Genomic DNA, 23,907 nt, shown 5'->3' with positions numbered 1-23,907 from the left:
AGAGGGGTAGAGCTGAAGCAAGAAAAAATATCACTCCCAGGGATTGCTGACCTGAGCTCAGTGTTCCCCTCTGCCTCGGCAGTTCAGACCAATGCAGGCTAACTCCCTCCCTCCCTACATCTTGGTGATGGCTAAACCCCTCACCCTGAGGCAGCCAGGGTGGAGTCTTCTCTGTAGCAGGCCATGTACAATCAGCCTGTGATCACAGGCCTCACAGTTGTAGAGAGCCACCAAGTTCTATGCTCCTGCCTGCAGAGGAGTATGGGTACTCAGTGTTCCAAAGCATTCGGATACAGCCCGGATGCCTGCACCGTGCTCCACCAAACCCAACAGAAACAGTCAGCAGGTGAAGCACCCTCCCGGCATGTAGACTTGGGCCTCTGGGTTGACAACAAGCACTGGCTGAGGAGAAAACCATAGCAAATAGCAAAGTAGCTTGGGTGCTCCAGCACCTCTGGGTGGCCCACACCTGTGAGTCTCAGAGTTGCCATTTAACTCAATTCTCATTCTGATGCACAAATCCACAGGAGATATTCCCTGAGGATAACCTCAGCAGTCCTCTGGGAACCTCAGCACATACACAACAGTACACACCACAAAGCAGCTTCCACAGGAGCATCCCCTAGACACTAACCACCACTTAGTGTGCCCAAAAATACACTAAGTGACCTATGACCTATAGAACCAGATGAGGCAGAATCCGTATATCCCCCCACAGTGTCACACCATCACCATATCAAACAAACTACAGTAACTCTACATTAAAATGCCAAACCTCACTCTTTCCAAAATGTACACAGAGGCGCCCACACTGGATTTGACAGTGCTGGGATTATGGAGTTTTTCTTTTGGAGAATACACAAGACTGTATATCCTAACAAGGAGTAAGCCTGCCTTCTAAGTCACAGACATTTAGGGTCCATGTTTCCTGAGCCACCAGAAAGATAGTAGGTACCTAAAGACACCAAAAAAAAAAAAAAAAAAAAAAAATGATCAGACGTGAACAGGTGTCCTCACTACCTCCATGCCCAGAGAAACAGAAAGATGAGGTGTGGGTGGACAACATCTAGAAGTCAGAACTCCTGATGGAATCCAAACCAAAAACACTTAATGATAAATCTCCCCACCTTAGCATACAATTGATCACAGTTCTAGATTCCAGGCAGCTACCTGCAGACTGAGTCCCTAGACTTGACCTGACATTTGACAGGGCCACATAGCCAGAGGCTTCATTATTGTAGGACAATCTTCAGCTTGCACGACTGCTGAGCTGACTTCCATGGGCATGGATTCCACACAATCGGGAACAGGTGGCAAACCTCACAGGCTTCAAAAATGCCACTTCCCGGCACTGACCACATGAGCCCAGGAGTTCCTGCATGTTCCAGCATGGTTTCTGCCAACAGAGCCCTGGGCATCTGGCAGAGCCATGCCAGTCACAGCTATCCTACAAGTACAGTGAACATGAATGCTGCTCTGAGCCTTTCTCAGACAAAGCCAAGCTGCAAGACTGGGTTAATTCCCAACTTTTTTAAATGCACAGACATTGATTCAGACCAGAAACATCAAGAAAAAAAAAAAAACATGTCATCAGCAAGAGACAAAATGAGGTGTTAGTGATTCACCAAAAGTAAATGAAGACCTAATAAACTCAACAGATACATACAGAACATTCAATCTAGCAATTAAAGAACCACACTCTTCCTAATTGCACCGAGCATTCTCCAACATAGACCATATATTAGGACATTAAAAAGTCTAAACAAATTTATGAAGTTTGAAATAACAACAGTTATCATTTCTCCTACCTTGTGTAAACCTAAGCATCAGTTACAGAAATAACTGTGGAAATTTCACAAATATATGGAAATGTTTAAAATCTATCCAGAATGTGTTTTCTTTTTAAAGGTATGATTGGTGTCTTGACCATTATAGATGTTCCTTGCATCAGGATGGTGTAATACATGTTCTGATGAACCCATCTCAAGTCAAGAATATCACAAGCCAAAGTGCATTTAATAATATCCTGATAAACTCATCAAAATTCAACAAAATCATAAATTAAACCATTTTAAGTGCAGAGAGACTTCTCAATTTTTGATATTTTTTGTGAATATTATTTTTTGCTTATAATTTAAAATAATATAGAGGAAATTACTGTGAAACAATTTTTCAAATTATAATTTACATGTGCTAAATTTCATCTGAGTGTGTTTAATATGTTTAGAGTTGTACACTTTGACCACTCAGAAAACTCATGTTGCCAAACAGTTATTCCTAATTTCTCACCTCTCTCCCTTAGAAACATGAATCTACTGTCCGTCTCCATGTATTTTCTTATTCTATATAATTCATATGAAATATTATTAAATGTGTGGTCTTTTACAACTAATATCTTTATTCAAAGTAATGTCTTCATGTAATTTTCTGACATTATCAAAGTGTCATTTTTTTAATTGCAAAAGAAGTGAGTTACTAATTTTCAGTAAGGGCTGCTGATGAACATTCTTTGGTGCTCCTGAACTATTGTAATTTAATCTGCTCCAACCTGAAGATAAAAGGAAATCAACAACCCAGCAAAGAACAGAACATTTTATCAGATGATGGGATGGTTGGCTTGTCTACTCAAAGTTTCATTCACTTTTCTATTATCATTTCATTCTGTATTTCTTTTTCTCCACTATTTCTCTTAAATATGAGTATTTGCTCATGTTACTTTGTTGTCTGTTCATCTTTGAATGTGTTAAGAATTTCAGTTTTACATTTTATCTATTTAAATTCAGGGCACAGACATGAACTCTTCATTGAGGCACATCCTAGATTCTCTGAGGTAGGTTGTGAACCAATCACAACAGGATACTTTATTCTTTTTCCACACTTGCTTCTCTTTACGGTATTTATGACTGATGTTAAATTTAAATATCTCTACATATGCTATCCTGAGATATGCTTGTGATCATGAAAATGTATACCTGACTATGCAAATAATTTCACTATGCTGTCTTCAAAATACATATGTATAGAATGAGATATTTCATTATTTGTCATTTCTAACCTGGCTATCATCAGGCAGAAAAATTGATGAAAACAAAAAATTCTTTTGTTTTGTCCCTGTCTACCTGTGTTAAGTTTCTCTATTATAATCCTTGTATACATGTGTTTGTTCATATGTGTGTCTATGTGCTTGTGTACATTTATTGCACAAGTTTCTGTGGCTGAATTGATTTCTATTTTATCATTCTCTTTCTACAAACACATACACACAAACTTCCTACATCTTTCACAAATTACATGATTTATTAAGTCCAGGTTTTAATTTTTATCTCCTCTACACTTATGTCCCTTTCATTGTTTTCTAATTACCTTGAATAATAATCCTTTGATAACATTCAAAATTGACACTTGATTCACACTGAAGTCAGCAGTGTATATTTTGAGTAGAGTAAAAGTGTGATGTACTTGAATATTTCAAATCCATCCCTTAGATCTCTCAAGAAACATATGGTGATGATACATTATCACTGTTCAACATGACAACTGACTTGTTGCAATGTTGAAAGGGTTATATTGTCAGTATGTGGAAAGTGGGCTTCAGATAAGTGAGATTATAACAATGCTGAAACTATGTGACAGTGATTTCACAAATCTTAAAATTTCTTAGTTAACATTAAAACATCTTAAAATACATATTTTCTAAGACATCATTTTGATTCAGACACAAAATAATTCCATTCATTTTTTTTATGTCAACATGCAGACTTTTTTCCAGAGCCATTATCTCTTTTATTATGAATTAAATCATCATGTTGTTATTTTAAACCAGAAAATAATTGGGTCATAGTCCCTTTGAGGTTTCTCCTTTGGGCTCTATCAACAATCAAGTAAGTGGATATAAACAGTCTAAATGAACCATATTATAACATAAGTGGAACTGAATTTGCTGTTCCACAGGTAAGTGAGATTTTGACATCACTTACAGAATGTTTTGGGAGAACTAATCAGGATCAAGTTGTGACCCTAAATACTTTAGCTATTAAATATCCATATAAACTCCTTTAATTCTAGCCTATTCTGTAGGGGGATAAAATGCATTTCTCAATATCTGACTTATCCTAATTTCTACTTAAGTATTGTACAACAAAACTTCCTAAAAAAAGAAAATTTGATAAATATTGATGCTTTTATTACTTAATTTACATGAAGAGTCAGCCCACAGTAATGTACCAAATGAAATTGTACTTTTATTCCCATGTACTTTTGTTATCAACAGATCACATAATTTAGAAATTTTCTTTTTCTGTTACAGAATGATCCACACACATGAAGAGAAGGGACACATATTAAAACCATAGTCAAAATATTACACCAAGGGCTGGGGATAAAACTCAGAGATAGAAGGCTTGCCTGGCATGTGCAAGGACCTAGGTTCAACCCCAGCACCTTCAATCCCAGATCCATAAAATAAAAAAAAAAAAGAAATATTACATCTGGATTGTTTTTTAATTTAATACCAATAAAATTATTTGAATGTGTAATAGTAATCACAGAAAAATAGTACATGTTGCTAAATATTTAAATATTTGACTCTACTTGATCACACATACTTTTCTATAATTTTGTTATAATTCTTATTATTTGTCCTAATATTTCATAATTTTTAAAAAGGTATATCTGATAATCATCTGATATGGTCATTTTAAATGTGTAGCCACGCCGGGCATGGTGGCACATGCCTTTAATCCCAGTAGTTGAAGTGAATGAGATAGGAGAATCACAAGTTTGAGGCCAGCCTCAGAAACTTAATATGGCCCTGTATCAAAATAAAAAATTTAAAAGGGCTGGTAAAGTGGCTCAGTGGATTAAGAAAATGTGTACCCCAAGCTGTGTAATGTTAATTGGTTTACACTTTTAATTAGTCTTCCTGACTGTACATCAAGGTGCTTCTTGGTTTTTCAATTGTATTGCTCTTTCAAAGAAGGATAAAACTGGAGAAAAAATAACATTACACATGGGTTTTAGTCTGGAAGCTGGTTTATCCATATGTGCTTTCGGATGGCTTGTTCACATTACTTACCTTGTATCAGATGTGTTATTGAACTGGTGGCAGGAATCGTGTTGACCCTGGATTTTCTTGTAACTTTAAATCAGATTAGGACATGGACAGATTTCACTGTGTTCATCAAAGTGCTACTTCATTTCTTTTACTTTTTCTTTACCTCATCTACATAAACATAGGTTGGTCAAGAAATCAAAACTGAAGAGTGTAGAGCCCTCAGTGGATCACAAAGCACAAAAACACCCACACACACAAAAATACACATCAACATTCAGAAAAATGTCATGTCTATATTTTCATTACCCACATGAGGTGATATTTTTACTATGTGATTTTAAAATGATATTTGTTCACACTCAAACTAAATTCGCTTTACTCCTATCTCTCCTCTTCCCATTATATCTATACCATCTGAGGAAAGCAATGTTGACATAATATTTTATGGTTTCCCAAATCTTTTAAAAATGTAATGCATTTGCTATTATGTGATAGGAAACACAAATTTGTGCATGCACATTTACACACAGAACAATATATGTCTATAAAAAAAATATATATATATATAAAATGAAGTAAGGAGATTCTACAAATCTGAGTAGTAATAAATATTTACCTTGCAGATATTTACTTTTTAAATTAAAATATAACCTTACTTTCTATTGATCCTTTTTAGTTATATTAAAAAATTAGAATACATTTTGATATAATCTCAAATGCATGGAATATAATTTGCTCTAACTCATTCACCAGCACTTTCCCCATCCTTTCCTCTTCTCGCCTCCCTTTCAATCTGTTGATTTTTCCATAATTTATTTATATCTATTTATACTTTTAATTAGTGTCTTATGGAAATATTTGATGTTGGAATTCATTGTGGTATATTCATGTATATACATACAAAGTTTTGGAGAGATTCCTTCCACTGTTCTTCCATTTTTCCCTTTCCTCCTTTGTCCCCCTATAAATATTAGGAAATATAAATGGTTTTGATATACACATTATCCCATCTTAGATTTTTTTTTTTTTTTTTTTTTGGTGCTGGGGATTGAACCCAGGGCCTTGTGCTTGCGAGGCAAGCACTCTACCAGCTGAGCTATCTCCCCAGCCCTCATCTTAGATTTTTTTGACACATGGATTAATTCATGAAATTGAAATTATTTGTGTTCTTCTGCTTCCTATTAATTTGTAGATCTTGAGCCTGTCGAAGTACCTCCTTCACTCAGAGAATGCCTTCTCATCAATTTGCCATTCATATGCAATCTGTCATTGTTTAGCTATGTATTTATAAGTTCATCAACAAATTGAAGTGGTTTTTGCATGTTTTCTAAAGACCCTGGCTGGATGTGGTGGTGCACAACTGTAATCCCCATGTCTTGGGGGTCCTAAGCTAAAGGGTCATAAATTCAAGACCAGTCTGGCAACTTAGCGAAAACCTGTTTCAATCAAAACAAAAAACAAAAACAAAAACAAAAAAACAAAGTTCAACCATAGTTTTGTTTAACATTTGGTATACATATGAATAAAGATAAAAGGCTGCTGAGTTAAAAAAATAAATAAATAAATAAATGAAACAGGGTGACGGATGCAGCTCAGTAGTAAAGTGCCCATTGGTTCAATACCCAGTACCCTAAATAAATAAATACCCCTGTATGACATAATACTAACTTCCTTGTTCTGCGCATGCAGATTTCTTTTTTTTTTTCTTTTCGTTCAGATGAATATTTTTGGACTCATCTATATTAGCTCATTTAACTCCATGTTCTCCATGATTTTGTTTTATATATATATATATACACACACACAAATAATATATAAATGATTTCCCAAAGTGAGAGTAACTTTAATACTTATATAAGTGGGAATATTTGATCTTCATCATGAACTCATCATCACTTTGTAGAGAGAGAGTCTTCGATTTTTGTTATTTTTCATGAAATCATGAGAATTATGTGTGATATCATTTTGTCATGAAAATTCTCCTTTATATCTCTTTTATAAATACATATGCATGCATGCCTTGGCCATCAAAGTTCTTTTTACTTTTTCTGTAGCATCACTTTGTCCACTTTTCTATGGATTTTTAATACATTGTATATATTTAAGCCCCACATGGTTGTAACTTCTTTCTCCAGTCTGTGGCTTAAGCTTTCACATTAGTTATGATTATTTTATTATGTACACTTTTAAAATCTTAAATTATAAAATGCACTTATCATGGTAATTTTGAGTAGTGTTTAAGTATCTCTTTCACAGTGTTCATTTGCATGGTTTGATATACATGACTAAATATATCAGTGGGAGAGTTTTCCAAAAAGGAGAAAATAAGTATAGATATTATAATGGGAACATATTGTAGCAAGAGATGTTCTGCATTTGTAGTGCTGAAATGATATTTAAACTTGTTAATCCCCTTTTAAGAAAATATCCTTTAGTTATATTCCATGCCCCAAGTTTATAGTCTGACTGGAATTAAAGAATAAAAGCACCCTTTCAGGATGAGAATGGTTTTCAATAAAATTATGATTTAAAACACTAAAAAATAAGTGTAAATGGAAAGAGGGAAGAACAAAGGGAAGGAGGGAGGGAGGAAGGAAGAGAGGGAGGGAGGAAGGAAGGAAGGAAGGGACAGAGGGAGGGAGGAAGAGGTAGAAAATGAGGAAGAGATGATATTTCATTTGAAAGTAGTTTTTCCTTCTAATAATTTCATGATAATACTCTTTTCCTGATATTGATGATTTGTACTGATAACCCTGAGTTTAATTATCCCAGAAGATTGTTGAGGTGGTGTTCTCCAAAACCCAGGATCAGGAGACAGTGACAGGGTGGTGGGTCAAGGGTTGCTGCCTCTCACTCCAGAACCACAGGAAGACATCAGTGCACCGAATGTCTGAACTTAGGCTACTTCTGAAACCTTCGGGTCAATGAGAAGGAGGATGCATTATTTCTGGAAATAGTGATGAAATCAATATCTTTACTGATGGGAATGAAGTTTAGTTATTGATAATGATCCTTAATTTGTATTGTTAAATCTGAATAGATTATAGAATGTCACTTACCTCAGATTACTTACCCTCAAGACTGATCAGAACTATCTTTGATTTAGTTACTGTAGAAATAATTAGGGGCTGGGGTTGTAGCTCGGTGGTAGAGCACTTGCCTAGACGTCTGAGGCACTGGGTTCAATCCTCTGCACCACATGAAAATAAAAATGAAAATGAAAAAAAGAAATAATTAATGAATATCTGTATAAGGACAGTGCCCTATTTTGAATACTGTGTCACGAACTAATAATAGAAACTGCAAATTCATATAGCTATCTCTAACATCTAATTTGCTTAATCATGAGACTAGTGAGAAAAGTTTTGTTCTACTATTTCCTGCATTTATTCCTATATCTTTGATATTAATAGTACATCTTTTTGTAAAGACTATTTTATTATAATTTTGATTATTATTCTTTATGAACTAATCTGTGACCCAGTAAACAGTTCACTAGAAGTTATATGACTGAGTTCACATTCCAAAATATGTAAACAGATATGACAACTTAAAAGAAAAAACAACTTTTTCAGAAAAAAAAAAATCTACCACTATTCATCAGAGAATTGAGGAAGTGGAAAGAGAATGTCAAGAATTTAGATTCCAAATTTAAAAAAAAAAAAAAAAGATCATTTCTTTAAAGGGATCAGGCAATAAGAAATACTTCAGAAACAAATGTGAATGGAACATGCTATTGTATTAATTTTATATTCCATCTTCCCTCTCAAAGCACTAGTTTTATTCAGATAATCTCAATAAGACTTACTGGATATAGAACAATTTTAGGAATAAACTCATAAAATAAAATACAGGAATCTACTACTCTGTTAAAACAAAGCAATCCAGTATATTTTATATTTTAAGTTATTTTAATGATTCAATTTTATTAACATATTTTGTCCATCTATTTTTGTGCCATTTATGTACAATAATGAATGCTTGAGTTCTACTGGAGAGTAGCAAATCTTTTTCACATTAATGAAATTTCTGAAATTCTGACCAGTCTATCCATGTGGTCTGTGTACTTTCATACTATCTCATATATTTTGATTTCATGAATAAGATTTTTCAACTGTTCACTTGAAGTTTTAGTGTGATTTAATATAAAAACACCTAATAGAACTCAGCGACAAATCAAGTACTTGATCTGATGGTTTTTAAAAGACATGCATTTAACGACTAAATGATAAACCTATATCTCTCACTTGATTTTGCGTAAGTGGTATCCACCCTTGTCTCACCCTTTTGACATTATCTTGGGATCTATTGCTTAGACACTAAATTGTGCTAAATAAATGTAACTAGAAAGTGTCGGAATAAGTGAAATAGTTCAGACTGAGAAAGTAAAAATTCATGTTTTTCTACCATATGTGGAAGCTACACAGAAAAGAGAAATAAAGGGGATCTTGTAAAAATAGAAAGGAGACTAGTTGAGTAGAGGAAGAGGATGAGGATGAGGGTAATGGGGAGACAAACAGAAGTAGTGGGGAGAGAAATTGAAATTATGTCAAGTTCCTGTAAGAACCGTCATATTGAATCCTAATACTGTGCATAATTATTATGCAATAACAAAGGATTAAAATATATAATTTGTCTTCAACTCACAATATTATTGTTCATTGTTTATACAGCAACGTGAAGTAAGATCTTCTGAATATTCATGTCTTATGATATTTAAACATGAAGAATGCCACTGAAGTTCATGCATTTGTACTCAAGGGCTTCACAGACAGCAATGAACTGCAAATAATTCTCTTTTTCCTGTTTCTAGCAGTTTACATTTTTACTCTTCTGGGAAATTTAGGACTGATTGGATTGGTCATCTTGGATTCCCGGCTCCACAATCCCATGTACTATTTTCTGAGTGTGTTGTCTTCTGTGGATGCCTCCTATTCTACAGATATTACCCCTAATATGTTAGCAAATTTTATATCAAAAAGCAAAATAATTTCATTCAATGGATGTGCAACACAGTCATTTCTTGCTGTTGCTTTTGGAACCACAGAGTGCTTTCTCTTGGCAGCCATGGCTTATGATCGCTATGTGGCCATCTACAACCCACTTCTCTATTCAGTGAGCATGTCACCCAGGGTCTATGTGCCACTCATCGTTGCTTCCTATGGTGGTGGAATTCTACATGCCATTATACACACCGTGGCCACTTTTAGCCTGTCCTTCTGTGGGTCCAATGAAATTAGGCATATATTCTGTGATATTCCTCCTCTACTGGCCATTTCTTGTTCTGACACTCACATAAACGAGCTTCTGCTCTTCTTCTTTGTGAGCTCCATTGAGATAGTCACCATTCTAATTGTCCTGATCTCCTATGGCTTCATCCTGTTGGCCATTCTGAAGATGCATTCTGCTGAAGGGAGGAGGAAAGTGTTCTCTACCTGTGGCTCCCACCTGACTGGAGTGTCCATTTATCATGGGACCATCCTCTTCATGTATGTGAGACCAAGTTCCAACTATGCCTTAGATCATGACATGATTGTGTCGATATTTTATACCATTGTGATTCCCATGCTGAATCCCATCATCTACAGCTTGAGAAACAAAGATGTGAAAGAGGCAATGAAAAGAGTTTTGAGGAAAAATTTGTGTATGGATAAAATTAAATTTTCACACAGAACACTAAAATGAAAAAAAAGACAATTTTCCATAATAAGTTCTGATAAAAAGTCTTGTCTTAGCTTACTAAGGTCTTTAAGTTTTTAAACTATATTTTAATTTTACATTAAGTTTTAAAATCATCATGGAGGTAATATAAAGAATGATTTGTAATTTTTCTGGAACATGTTAATTCATCGATTTTAATTATTATCTTTATTTTAATTATATTTATTTATTGTGCTTCTTTGTTTTATTGAATAGTTCAAAATAAAAATCATATTCAATCCTCTTTTCAACTTATGTACATGTATAAAAGTATCATGTATTTGTTTTTTTCTGAATTCATGTACATACTCATATCCATGTATGTACACATATATACATATATGCTGACACCAATTTATTAGTTTTCTAGGGCTACCATAATAATATACAGTAGAATGAGTTGCTCATAGAAGAAAAATTTATTTTTTCACAGTTCTTGGTGCTATTGTCCCAAAATAAGTTGCCCATTGACTGATTTCTTTTGAGACTTCTTTCTGTGGTCTGTGAATGACCACTTTGTCCTTCTGTCTTCATGTGGTCTTCCCTCTATGTTTCTGTGCCCTAAACCCTCATTTTTATAATGATATCAGGCATATTGGATTAAGGTCCACCCAAAATTTCTCCTTTTAACTAATTATCTTTTTGAAGATATTGTGGCATATTATGCAACATTGGGGGTTTCAATTTCAACATATTAAATTATACATATATAAATATATATGCATATATGCATGTATGTATGTACATGTATATACTCTCATAGAGAGCTATGAATATGTGTAGCCTTTACTTTAAAACATGTTATCTTTCATCTCTATAGATGTCAATTGCATAGGATCCCATGGTTGCAAATAAGTGTCTCTTTATATTTCACTATCTTGATCATATATCACCTGACCAATAGCAAACCTACAGATAACATAAATCCAGACTGCTTTTCATAAAACGCCTGGTGTCCAACTCGAATTCATTCTCAAACTCTATGCATTTATAGCAGTCAAATTATCCCCTGGATCACATACCACAGATAATGTGCCCAAATTCCTAGGTTCATTACTGGAATGTTTTGTGACGGTGTTTCTTCCTCTTTTAATATATCACACACAGCATGGGCAGAAAACATATTCTTTACTTCTCATAAAAGAGACTGGGTATTGTCATGTATCTAGGTGATTATTAAACTGAAAAATAAAAAAGAATGTACAGGTTAGAGTCAGGTACAACTGACGGTGCATTTGGCTCTTCCAAGAACTAAGCCTCTGCCATTTTCATAGATTCCTTATGTGCCTAGTGCAGAGCTTCCTAGTCCTGACCCCTTCCTCTCTGTGAGTCTTTACACATGCTATCAATCTTTATCATTCATGTGCAAGAATGAATGTACAGCAAATGACCTTTTAAACTCTTAACCCTTGTTTCAACAGATCTCATTTTCAATACAAAGAGACATTTTATCTCTTCTAAATGCTTATCTTATTGGTTACATGATGATCACAATTATCTCCTTGGTGTCTCTTAAGTGAATCTCCTTCCCTTTCATTTTTATATAATTTGCATTTTTATCTATGTCTTTTATTATCTGATCTATTTTATGTCATCTAGAACAATGACACATTGTCACTTAACATATAGATGATGGAAAGATCTATGTTTATGAACCAAAATAATTAATTTTCTTAAATGGCCATATTATCAAAAGTGATATGCAGATACAATGCAACAATGCAATAATCATTAAAATACCAATGACATTATTCACAGAAGTAGTCAAAGTCCATATGGATAAACACAAGATCCAAAATAGTCAAAACAAACCTCAGCAAAGACAGCAATGCAAGCAGGCATTGCCATGTCTGATGTCAGAATGTAATAGAGCCACAGACCCTTAGACAACAGAACAGAATAGAGGACACGGAACCAAACCCATGCTGTGACTATCATCTAATCTTGGCAAAGGTGCCAAAAACAAACTTTGGGGAAGACAGTGTTTTTAAGAAATGGTTCTGGGGTAATTGGTTACCCATATGTAAAAAATCAGATCGCTATATTTTACCTCGCACAAAAATCATTTCAAAACAGATCAGAAATCTAAGTATAAGACCTAAAACATTGAAATTCCTTAAAAAAAGAAAAAAGCACAGTGGAAACACTTCAACACATAGGCACAGGCAACGACTTCCTGAACAGGACTCAGCTCAGGAATACTAAGAAGAATTAATAAATGAGTTGGCATCAAATTAAAAAGCTTCTGCACAACAAATGAAGCGAATTAGCAGAATGAAGAGGAAGTCTACAGAGTGGGAAAACGTCTTTTCCAGTTACTCTTCTGACAGGATTAATATTTTGAACTCAAAAATATCTACAACAATAAAAATCTACAATCAATAAATGGGCACATGAATAGACACACTCCTCAAAAGGAGAAGTATAAGTGGTCAATAATTATATGAAAACAGCTTAGTATATTTAGCTACCAGGGAAATGCAAATCAAAACCATTGAGGTTTTATTTCACCCAGGTCAGAACAGTAATCATCAAAAATACAAATAATAACTAATGATGACGAGAATGTGGGAGAAAAAGAGCATTTATACACTGTTGGTGGGAATGAAAAGTAGTACATCCATCACAGAAATCAGTAAGAGGTTCCTCAGTAAACTAAGAAAAAAAAAAAAAAAAAAAACCACTAATGAAGGTCCAACTATACCTCTCCCTATTGTGTTTCTGAAACAATGAAGTCAGTATAATATAGAGAAAACTGACACTCATGTGTATCATAGGACAATTCCCAACAGTCAAGTGGTGGAATCTACCTAGATGTCCATCAACAAATGAATGGATAAAGAAAACATGGTACATATGCACGACGGAATGCTATTTAATAACAAAGAAGGATGAAATCACGCACATTTGCAGAAAAAAAAATGAATAAAACTCAGATCATCGTATTAAACAAAATAATCCAGACTCAGAGAGACAAGAATTGCATGTTATCTTTCATATGTGGAATCTAGTAGAAAAATGACGTGAATGTAGAAGGGAGACAATTAGTGAAGAGGAAGAGAATCTGTGCTGGGAGGAAGGGATGGTAAGCTTGGGTAGCAGGGAGGTGGAAATAATCAAAATACATTGTGTGAATACAACACAATGTTATGAATATCCACTAAAAATGTCCTTAATGAATAAGTGTTTTAGATGATAAAATTTCAAAAAAGTTCATTTGATCTCAGAGATATATGAAACAGGATGTTAAATGTTAGATATTTTAATGTCTTTTTTTTAATTTTAACTTTTTTTTAGTATATTTTTAAATTTTTTACAGACTGCATTTTGATTCATTGTACACAAATGGGGTTCATCATTTTATTTCTGTGGTTGTGCACAATGTAGATTCATACCATTCGTGTAATCATGCATGTACATAGGGTAATGATGTCTGACTCATTCCTCCATTTTCCATACCCCTGCCCCCTCCTCCCTCTCATTTCCCTCTTTGTAAATTTCTTCCATTCTTCTCTCACTCCCCACCCTCCACCCCCATTATATATCATCATCCACTTATCAGGGAAAGCATTCAGCCTTTGTTTTTTGGGGATTGGCTTATTTCACTTAGCATACTCTGTTCTTAACATTAAGTTTCTTTTTAAATGGAGACAAAATTTACAGAAAGAGAAATTCATTACCTTACATGTAAAATTTAGTAAATGTATGTACCTGTGTAGCCAAATCCCAGTCGTTTCCATCATCATGAACATTCCCTTCTGCCTTCATCTAGTCCATGACCATGTCTCAGAAACAGCTGTTGTAATTTTTTTTTTTTTTTTTGGTCATAGACTAGTTTTTCCTGTTCTTACACTTCCTACAAATAGAAGTATGTAGAATATATATTTTGGGTCTGGAATCTTCCACTCAAAATGTTTTTGAGAATCAGCCATGTTATTGCATGTACCAATAGCAGCTCATTTCCTTTTAAAACATTGCATAATATTTCGTTGCAGAAAAATATCAGCATTTGTTCAATATATTTTCTTGGAGCATCTGGGGAGGGGAGGAGAAGTCTATTTTATTCACTACTCTTTTTCCTTGACTATTAGTCACATTTCCTCTGTCTTCACATATCTAGTGATTTTCAACTATATACTATATTTTCAACTATATACATTATGATGGATATGTTGTAGAGGCTCTGAATTCTGTTTTCTTCCACTGATTATTTCAAGCGTGGATTTAAATCAGAACTAATCATTTTGGACTTGTGGAGGTTTGGTTTTGCCTGTAGTAAGGGGAAGATATTTTCCAAGTGTCTGCAACTTCATAGAAATCAAGCTCCAAACTCCGACTCTAAAAAAAAAAAAAAAAAAAAAAGACAAGTGAAGACAAAATAACTTGAAATTTCAGAGCATAGTGTTCTAGATCAGTTGGAAATTAGAGAGGGAGCTCTTTAAAAGCAGAGATTATTACATGGGGTGCCAGAGTCTGTAGGTAACCTCCCCTTAAATATTCCCACCCCTAAAATGCATATCCACAATGAAGACTTCAAAAAGACAAGTGAAAACCAAGTTGAGAAATTGAAACAACTGAGCAGAACTACCAGATCCACATCACAGGAGAGGCAGAGTTTGGAGCTTGATTTCTATCAATGTATCCTTCTTTATTCCTTTATGTTTTATTTTTTCCTCTTCATTCTGTTAGTCAATTTTGCTATTCCTCTCTGATTTTTGACCCGAATTTATTTTCTAATGAAGTTAGTGGCATACATACATTAAAGGCGTAATATATTTATTATTTGTATTTATTTTTGGTTTTTATTTCTGTTTTACTTAAGAATGGCTTTGAAATTTTTTAACTGCCTAAATGAAAGTATTAAAGAAATTTTATTTTTATTTTACTTACTTCTACACAGAATGCATTTTGTATTATTTTGTATACCAGATCTCTTTTTAAGCTAATGTATGACAATATTTCATAATTACTTCACATGTTCTTGAACTGAAAGAAACCCCTCTTATGTGGGGTAAAAGTTTAATATAAAATTATGTGTAATAACAATCTTTGGGCTGTGCAGTAAGTTTTCATTTATTTTAATGGTTCATTCACTGGTTTTATTGGAGGTATGTAGATTTTCCAATGTCAGAATCCTATTTTTCCTTCCCTTCTCTTGATGCGAAATTCCCTACTTTAGCCCTACTTTAGAACACTGATAGTTACATTGCTCTTTTTATATTTTTTATTTTTTAATTTTTATTATTTTTACAGACTGCATTTTGATTCACTATACACAAATGGGGTAGAACTTTTCGTTTCTACGATTGTACTTTGCTCTTTGAACAGATAAGACTCATGCCTAAGTTTTCATGGTGAATTAAATTATATCATCACAAAGCAATCTTTTGTTCATTTTGATGCTCTTCCACACATTCTATATTTTTGATACAGAAAGTTACAACCAATGTTTTCAAGTTTAGTACCTAAATGCATTTGTGCCCATTCATTAATCTGTACCTTTATGAAACACTTTGTAACATATTTGGCTTTAAAAATAAAGTATACTGATGTGGCTATTGGAGCAGGATTTGGAGATGAACTTTGTTCACCACCCCTCCCCAACCCCCCAAAATAAATTTGTACTACTCTCCATGCACAGAAATGCCTTCAGAAGAGTCAAGGAAAACAAGTGGAAGATGACAGTACTGGAAATATAATAATAATAATAATAATAATGCCATAAACAATAAAAAATACCGCATGGGAGTTTCTGGAAAGGATGGTGTTACCTTACTTAAGTCACACCACCCTCCTCTCCAGGCAGCACAGAACCTCAAGGAATGCCACACACTTGGAACAGGAAAGGGCACATAGGACCTTACCTAGGACACCACCACTGGACCTGCCACAGGAAAACCCTACACAACAGATCCCCACAGCCCCATATTCTAGGCCACAATCTGCAGACTGAGACTACAAACCTGACCTGGCATGAGACAGGACCACATGGCCACAGTCCTCAGTCTTGTAGGACAAACTCCAACTTATACCACTGCTGGGCTGACTTTCCTGGTCAGGGACTCTGCACAGTCCATAACAGCTGGCAAGTGCGGAAAGCTGCTGCTGCTTGCCAATGGGCTGCTTCAAGCGGCTCATGCCGCTCTTACGAAAGACCCCGGCTTCTTTGCCCGGAGGCTCCAAGCAGCTCCCCTTACGGGAAGCCGCTTCTCCCGCTTTCGGCCCAGCCGACCAGCGGGACAGAAGACACGTACTCTTTAGAAGTTCATCAAGCAGCTTCCCGTTTATTCCAATAACACCCTCAATATATAAGCAGTCTCATGCATAAGCAATTGCAACCAGATATGTCCATCCAATCCTGTTAAAGGTCAAGCAGTCACTCGCTGGAGCATACATACAAAGTATATCTGTCCACCTGCTAGGCAGCTGAACTGATTATCATACAGCCAATTGTAAATGCATTCTGCCTTTCTCCATGCATATTCAGAATGCCATTTGCTCTCTGTCAGTCGCCATCTTTGGATGCTCCAGGCGTAACCCTGGGCCCTGGTTCCGCCCACCACAGGCAAGCCCCCGTGCTTCAGGAACACCACATTGCTGCACTGACCACATCGGCCTGGGCTTCTGGCAGAGCCAGGCCAGTCACAGCTACCCTGCAATTACAGTGAATGTGAATGCTGCCCTGAGCCTTTCTTAGACAGAGTCAAGCTCAGAAGACAGGGATAAGCTCCTACTGCTTCGAATGCACAGACACTGATGCGTGTCCACAAACACCAAGACAATCAAGGAAACGTGTCATCACCAATAGAGAAAATGAGGAGTTAGATTGACTGAAAATAAATGAAGACCTATGAACTTAACAGACACATATAGAGCATCCAGTCTAAAAGCTGAAGAATGCATATTCTTCCCAATGGCACATGGAGCATTCTCCAACATAGATCATATATTAGAACACAGAAGAGTCTAAACAAATTTATGAAGATTGAAATAACATCAGGTATCTCCTACCTTGGTATAAATCTGAGCATCAGTTACATGAATGATGTTGGTAATATCACAAATATATGGAAATGTAAAAAAAATTCTATCCCAAAAGTGTTTTATTTTTAAAGCTATGCTAAGTGTGTTGACAATCACAGTTGTTCCTCAGCTACAATGGTGTAATACAAGTCCTAATGAAGCCATCGTAAGTTTAGAATATCACAAATCAAAAACACATTTAGTATACTCTGATAAACACATCAAAAATTATAGATTGAACTATTCCAGATTCAGAGACTTCTAAATATATGATAATTTGATTATGAGTATGATTTTTGTTAAAATTCAAATAATACACAGGAAATATATAATGTTAGGAAATTTTTCAAAATATAACATATGCTCTAATTTTTTTACCTAGCAAATGTATATTTTATGACATTTAGTATGTTTTAGTATGTTAGAGTTGTGCACTGTGACCACTGAAAATAAAACCTCTACTGTCTAATAGTCATTCCTAATTTCCCACTTTCCTGTCCTATAAACATTAATCTACGGTCTCCATGTGTTTGCTCATTATCTGCCTTCCATACAAAACTATTATTAAATATGTGATCTTTTATACATAATATATTTAATCAAAATAGTGTCGAGGGTCATCCATTTTGTGATATTATCTATAGGTTATTTTCTCTTATTGCCAAACAAGTGAGTTACTAAGGTTCATTAGAGGCTGTTGATAAACATTTGTTGGTGCCGCTGATAGAAATGAGAGTGATTTAGTCTGCTCAAATTTGCAGATACAGGGGGAAAAAAAACACTCTGAAGAAGATAGAACAATTTATCAGATGAGGGAATGGTTCTAGGAATAGTTCTAGGGAGAGGATATTCTGGGGAAGAAAGAGACTCAGAAATACAGTAACTCAGCAAAGCAAGGCTATACTTGCAAAGAACTCTTCAGAGCTTAGCAACTAGCCTCTGTGGTTGGCTTTTGTGCATAATGTAATTGTGTCCCTGGTCATCTTTGCTGCTCTGTTCTCTCTCAGTCATTACCATCTTCTGAATTATTGAATAGGGTCATATATCACTCTATCAACAACCCAGTCTGAAAGGTATTTTCAAACTGGAAAAAATAATTTAGTTCTAACGTAGATATTGGTTAAGTAAGAATGTAATTTATTAAGTATTTATAGGACTATTCAAACTATCTGCTCTCTCTGATGTGGTCACTTTTAAGGATTTACATATTTCATTTAATTGTAAAATGTATTAACAATTGGTGATTTGTATGATCTCTTGTTTTATGCTAAATATTGTGAGAACTCTAGTGATATCCTTTATTTCCTTCCCGATAGGTACTATGTATTTTTGTTCTTTTCAGTAGTGACCATCGGGATTATAAAATGCATATTTACTGTCCTATAATCTAACTAAAACAATATTTTAAAAACGTTTTATCATATGATTCTTAAAATAGTATATATCCTCCTTTCTTATTTGTGCACTATTTTTCATTAATTTCACATTTATTTATTACCTAATCCTACATTGCATCAACAGTTTTATTGTTTTTGAAGCAATCAATATTAAAAAGTCACTATTTGTTACATTAACCTTCATTTTTACATTTTTGACTTTATTTATTTATGCACATCTGAGAGTTTTATTGTTACCATGTTGCTCCATACCTAGAAAATTTTTTAAAGCACAAACCTTTTAAACTAACTTAGTGTCTGTGATTTTGGTGTTCATTTGCATATATGTGTTACCTGTGTGTTGAAACATATTTTCCTGAATATGTATTTATTTTGCCTACATGTGAGACATATATTTCAAATTATTTAGTGGGAAAATATATTTTGGATGCTGGGGATGGAACCCAGGGACACTTAAACAGTGAGTCACATCCCAAGTCTTTTCTTTACATTTTTCATTTTGAGACGGGTCTCACTAAGTTGCTGAGACTGGCTTTGAACTTATAATCCTCCTGCTTCCTGAGTTTCCTGAGTTTCCTGAGTTGCTAAAATTACAGGAGTGTGCCACAACGGTTTTTGTCTTTTACTACTTTGAATATACCTTCATTATTTCCTGGTGTATAATATTTCTTATAGTACCTGACAAAACTGTTATTTTTTTTTCTTCAATATCTAATAAGTATCTCCCTCTGAATTTTTTAGCTAGTTCAATTTTAATCAGTGACACTTCATAGTCTATGTGTTTTTTGGTTGTTGGTTGATTTATTTTTTTGCATTTATCCGTGATGGTGAACATTACATTCACTGATTTGACTGTGAGATGCCAACGTATATGACAAATAGTGTTTCTGTCTTGGATGAGATTAGCATTTACATCTGTAGAATCTGAGTAAACAGATTTCCCTTCATCATGCCTGTGAGCATCATCCAATCAATTGAAAGTCTATGTAGAACACACAGAAACTCTCCCAGGAGAAAGAATTTCCCAGAGTTCTGACTTATGCAATAACCAGGAGAAGCTCTTCCTGGTTCTACAGCAGACTGCCTCTGGACTCCAACTGGAAAACTAGCAGTAGCTAGTAATGAGCAATGGTATGCAAACATAGCATCGCAGGGACACTGGGTTTCTTTGAATTGCCTTCAGTGAACAATCAACTACTTTGTAGAACAGCACCAGGAGTACTAACCCTGGGAATAAACAGGTGAAAACAAAGGACAAACATTAAAAATGTCATCAAAAAAGGGAGTATCAGTGGGGCTAACTCGCAACAGGTCTATTGAGTTCATTGTAAAATGAGGACTTATGGCCATAGGGTTTTCAATGGATTTCAGAATGAAAATTTCATTAATAACAAGTGCACTAAGATGAACTCTGCCTGGTCTTTGGTCCCAGAACCTGCATTAATATATGATTGACTTGTAGATGAAGCCACCTGAACAGGACAGTAGCCATGACAGTTCTGGAGAAGATTAACTAGAGTCAAAAATGCCCTGACCCAGTGTGAAGGAGGAGATAAATACTCGTGGTAAAGACTACAGGAGGTGGAACCAAGCTCTCCTGACAAACATCAAACAGCAGTAATTTGGAAGCAGCACTGTTTCCTTTGTTGTTCTCTGCTGGGAGGCGACCCAGTCCCTCTCTCTGACAGTGCTCTCTGCTTGAGCCTTACTTTGGTTTCACTTCACTTTCACTCATAATAAAGTTCTCTTACTTGGTTTTTGGTGTTTGACTTTAAATTTTCTTTCATATGAACTCAAGAACCAAACCCAAGTTTTGGAACTTCAGCTCCCCACTCAACTGGGACAGTCTTGGGAGACTGCCAACTCATCCTGAAAATTTTGGAATTGCTAATCTCTAAATTTTGGACTTTCTAGTTTCTATAATAACATGAGCCAATTCCTTCCTAATCAATCTTCTCTCAGTGTATGTATACTATATGTAATCTTATATGTGGCTACATAAGCACATACACACATCCTAGTGATACTACTTTTATGGAAAACATTGACTAATTCTCATTATTACTGGGAGTGGTTCTAGAGGAAGGTTATTGAGTAAGATTCATAATTTGTTTTGGGGTTTCTTTAACTGACTGTCTACTACAATATTTTAAAAGGCCTCATGGCTCTTTTTTCCCACAGTGAAGAGAATACCAATAGTCTGAGTGAAATATGACAATACAGACCTCACATCACTGATTTACACTGAAAATCAAACACTTTCAAGGAGAATTTGAGTGACCATTATAGCCAAACTGTGTATAAAATGACAGGCTTATTGTTCCTGATGTCTCTAAATGAATTGGGACAAGAAACAGAAAAGCTCAGGTGTTTGAATACCCAGACCTAGTAACATATAAATCACCTGAAACCTTCTATGTCAGGCCCTGAAGAGACCTTTATATCCTGAAGTGCCAGGGCTAATGTTGATGAAAACCATATCCAGATCTCATCTTGCGGTGGCAGAAATAAAACACAAATCAAATTCTGACAGGTGACTACAAGAATTTAAATGTGAGGGGAGAATGGGAAGGAATATGAAGTGAAAGTTGAAATAAAACATGTGGTAAGATGCTGATGAAGCTGAGGACTTTGATCCTAAATGCTCATGACTTCTTTGTCAGTACAAGAAGCCAGATCCACATGGGTGGACTAACTCTGCATTACCTGAAGAAATGCAGTGTCGCCCTGTAAGAGTTTCCTTGCAAGACCTTTCAGATTCTCTTCAAGACTCACCAGCACAACCTCCTCGATGTTTGACATATTACTATACTCATATCCCAGGAAACTCCCCCAAATGAGGTGTAAAGTATAATCATGTAAAGATGCTACACTCCAAGAGAATTATATAATCTTCCTAATCTATACAGATGGAAATTCAGAAAATATGTGTGATAATGAATATTAAGAATATGTGATAATGCTGCAGGGAAAATAAATTTTTCAGGCTGAATCTATTGACATGGCTTCAGTAAGCAGAAATTCTGTACTTAGCTCACACATTTAGAAAGTCTTTTAAGATTTTCTTTGATCAGCTGAAACAAGGACCATATGTAGCCCACAGTAATTAGAAATACTGCTCCCACACTTTTTTTTCCATACAGAAAGTGATTCAAATGCTTAGGGAGATTGGAAAATCAGAATGGGTTTGTCACGTAAGACTACTAACCCAGATGGAAGAATCTAGAAGATAAACTGTTCATCATGACAGTGGAAAATCCATTTGTGAGAGGAGATACATCCTCAGCTTTTTTGAAGGTCATACAGTGGAACCAGAACTTCTAGTGGGACCAGAACTTATAGTGGGAATTATTGCTACTTTTAGGTAAGTCTAAATTCAGTAAAAGTAATTAGAAACTGAGGTTGTACAGTTCAAGTATGAGTTCTCAATTTTCAAAGACATAGTAATCACAGCTACTGTAATGAACTATAGAGTTAAAGCAATAATAAATGATCTACCCCAAGGAGACATATCATCTTGGCAAGTTGATTGTGACTATCCTAGAAGTGAAATAGATAAAAGCCTACTAAATTATTATTTACTCTGAGATCAATATTAGCAGTACCCAAATCAGACACTATGCAATCCTAGACCAAATAGCCCCTATGGGGACAATAACATCATGTAAATAAGGGAGAAAGTGACTCTGAGGGAACAGGTAAACAGAAAGAAAAGAAAGCAAGAAATGTAAAGAAATAAAAACTTAATTTTTTTTTTTTTTTTTTTAAGGAGAAAAAAGAAAATCTACTGTATAGCAGTCATATACTAATGAAACCTCCTGATGTATGAGAGGTACCTGACAATGGGCTTCAAGCCTCCAGCAGGTGTGGCAAGATGGGATTTGCCCCACCCGAAGATCAGAGCTACGGCTTCCAGGATTATCCAAGATGGCTGCTCTGGATTCAAAATGTGTTGGCAAATGGGGAGCTGCAGCTCAGGGGTGGACGTGGTCAGCTGGAGGTCCTGGAGACGGAATGCAGTTGGTCCAGCAGGGGTCCTGGAGGTTGGGTGTGTTTGGTGTGGTTGTGGGATCCAAGAGGCTGGGTGCAATCAGTTGGTCTGGGTTCCCAGTGATAGGGCACAGTCAGTTGGTCTAGGGGTCCTGGCAGCAGGGAGCGGTCAGTTGATGTGAGGGCCCTAGAGGCAGGGAGTGATCAGTCGGGCTGAGGGATCCTGGAGACGAGACTCAGTCAGTCCGGCCAGGGGTCCTACAGGGCCTGGCTGTTGTCTCAAAATGCTGGCAGCCACGTGTAATCAAACCTGCAGGTACTGTAACAGTGAACTTCCAGGCAGCAGCAGGCAGCTGATTCTCCACTGGCGGTTTGCAGTCAATCTGCTGGCAGCTGTCGGTCGATCGGGAGGTGAACCTGGAGCATTGGGTGATGGATAGGGGCAAGGCAGGCTATGGATAGGCGAGAGGCAGGCAAATGGCAGATGACAAACACCTGACAGTGAGCAATCTGCTCTCAAAAAAGGCGTCGATATGTTGGCAGATTGCAGGTGATCACAGCAGACAAATGGGGTAAAGAGCAGGGTATTGATACGCAGCAAAAACTGCCTCACCGAGAAACAGATATCCTCTGCTTGAATCCGGCGTTGCTGAGCGACAAGGAACGCAGCCTCCCTCTAGACCGCCATCTTGGATCTCTATTTCCTCTATATAAGCAGAAATATTTCAGTTCAAGTGAATGAAG

General features: G+C 35.7%; 1 protein-coding gene across 1 annotated transcript; it reads left to right on the top strand.

The window, feature by feature from the left end:
- Window positions 1–9,775: 9,775 nt before the first annotated feature.
- LOC306639708 (olfactory receptor 5T18-like) lies at window positions 9,776–10,733 on the top strand (the record flags this gene model as incomplete). Its single annotated transcript, XM_079103483.1, is given in 2 exon segments — window positions 9,776–10,687; window positions 10,689–10,733. Coding segments are annotated over 2 exon segments (957 nt in total).
- Window positions 10,734–23,907: the final 13,174 nt, after the last annotated feature.

Source organism: Sciurus vulgaris (assembly GCF_902686455.1).
Source record: "Sciurus vulgaris genome assembly, chromosome: 11".
Taxonomy (NCBI): domain Eukaryota; kingdom Metazoa; phylum Chordata; class Mammalia; order Rodentia; family Sciuridae; genus Sciurus; species Sciurus vulgaris.
The sequence above is the reverse complement of the archived record's forward strand: the minus strand, read 5'-3'. Positions and strand labels throughout refer to the sequence as shown.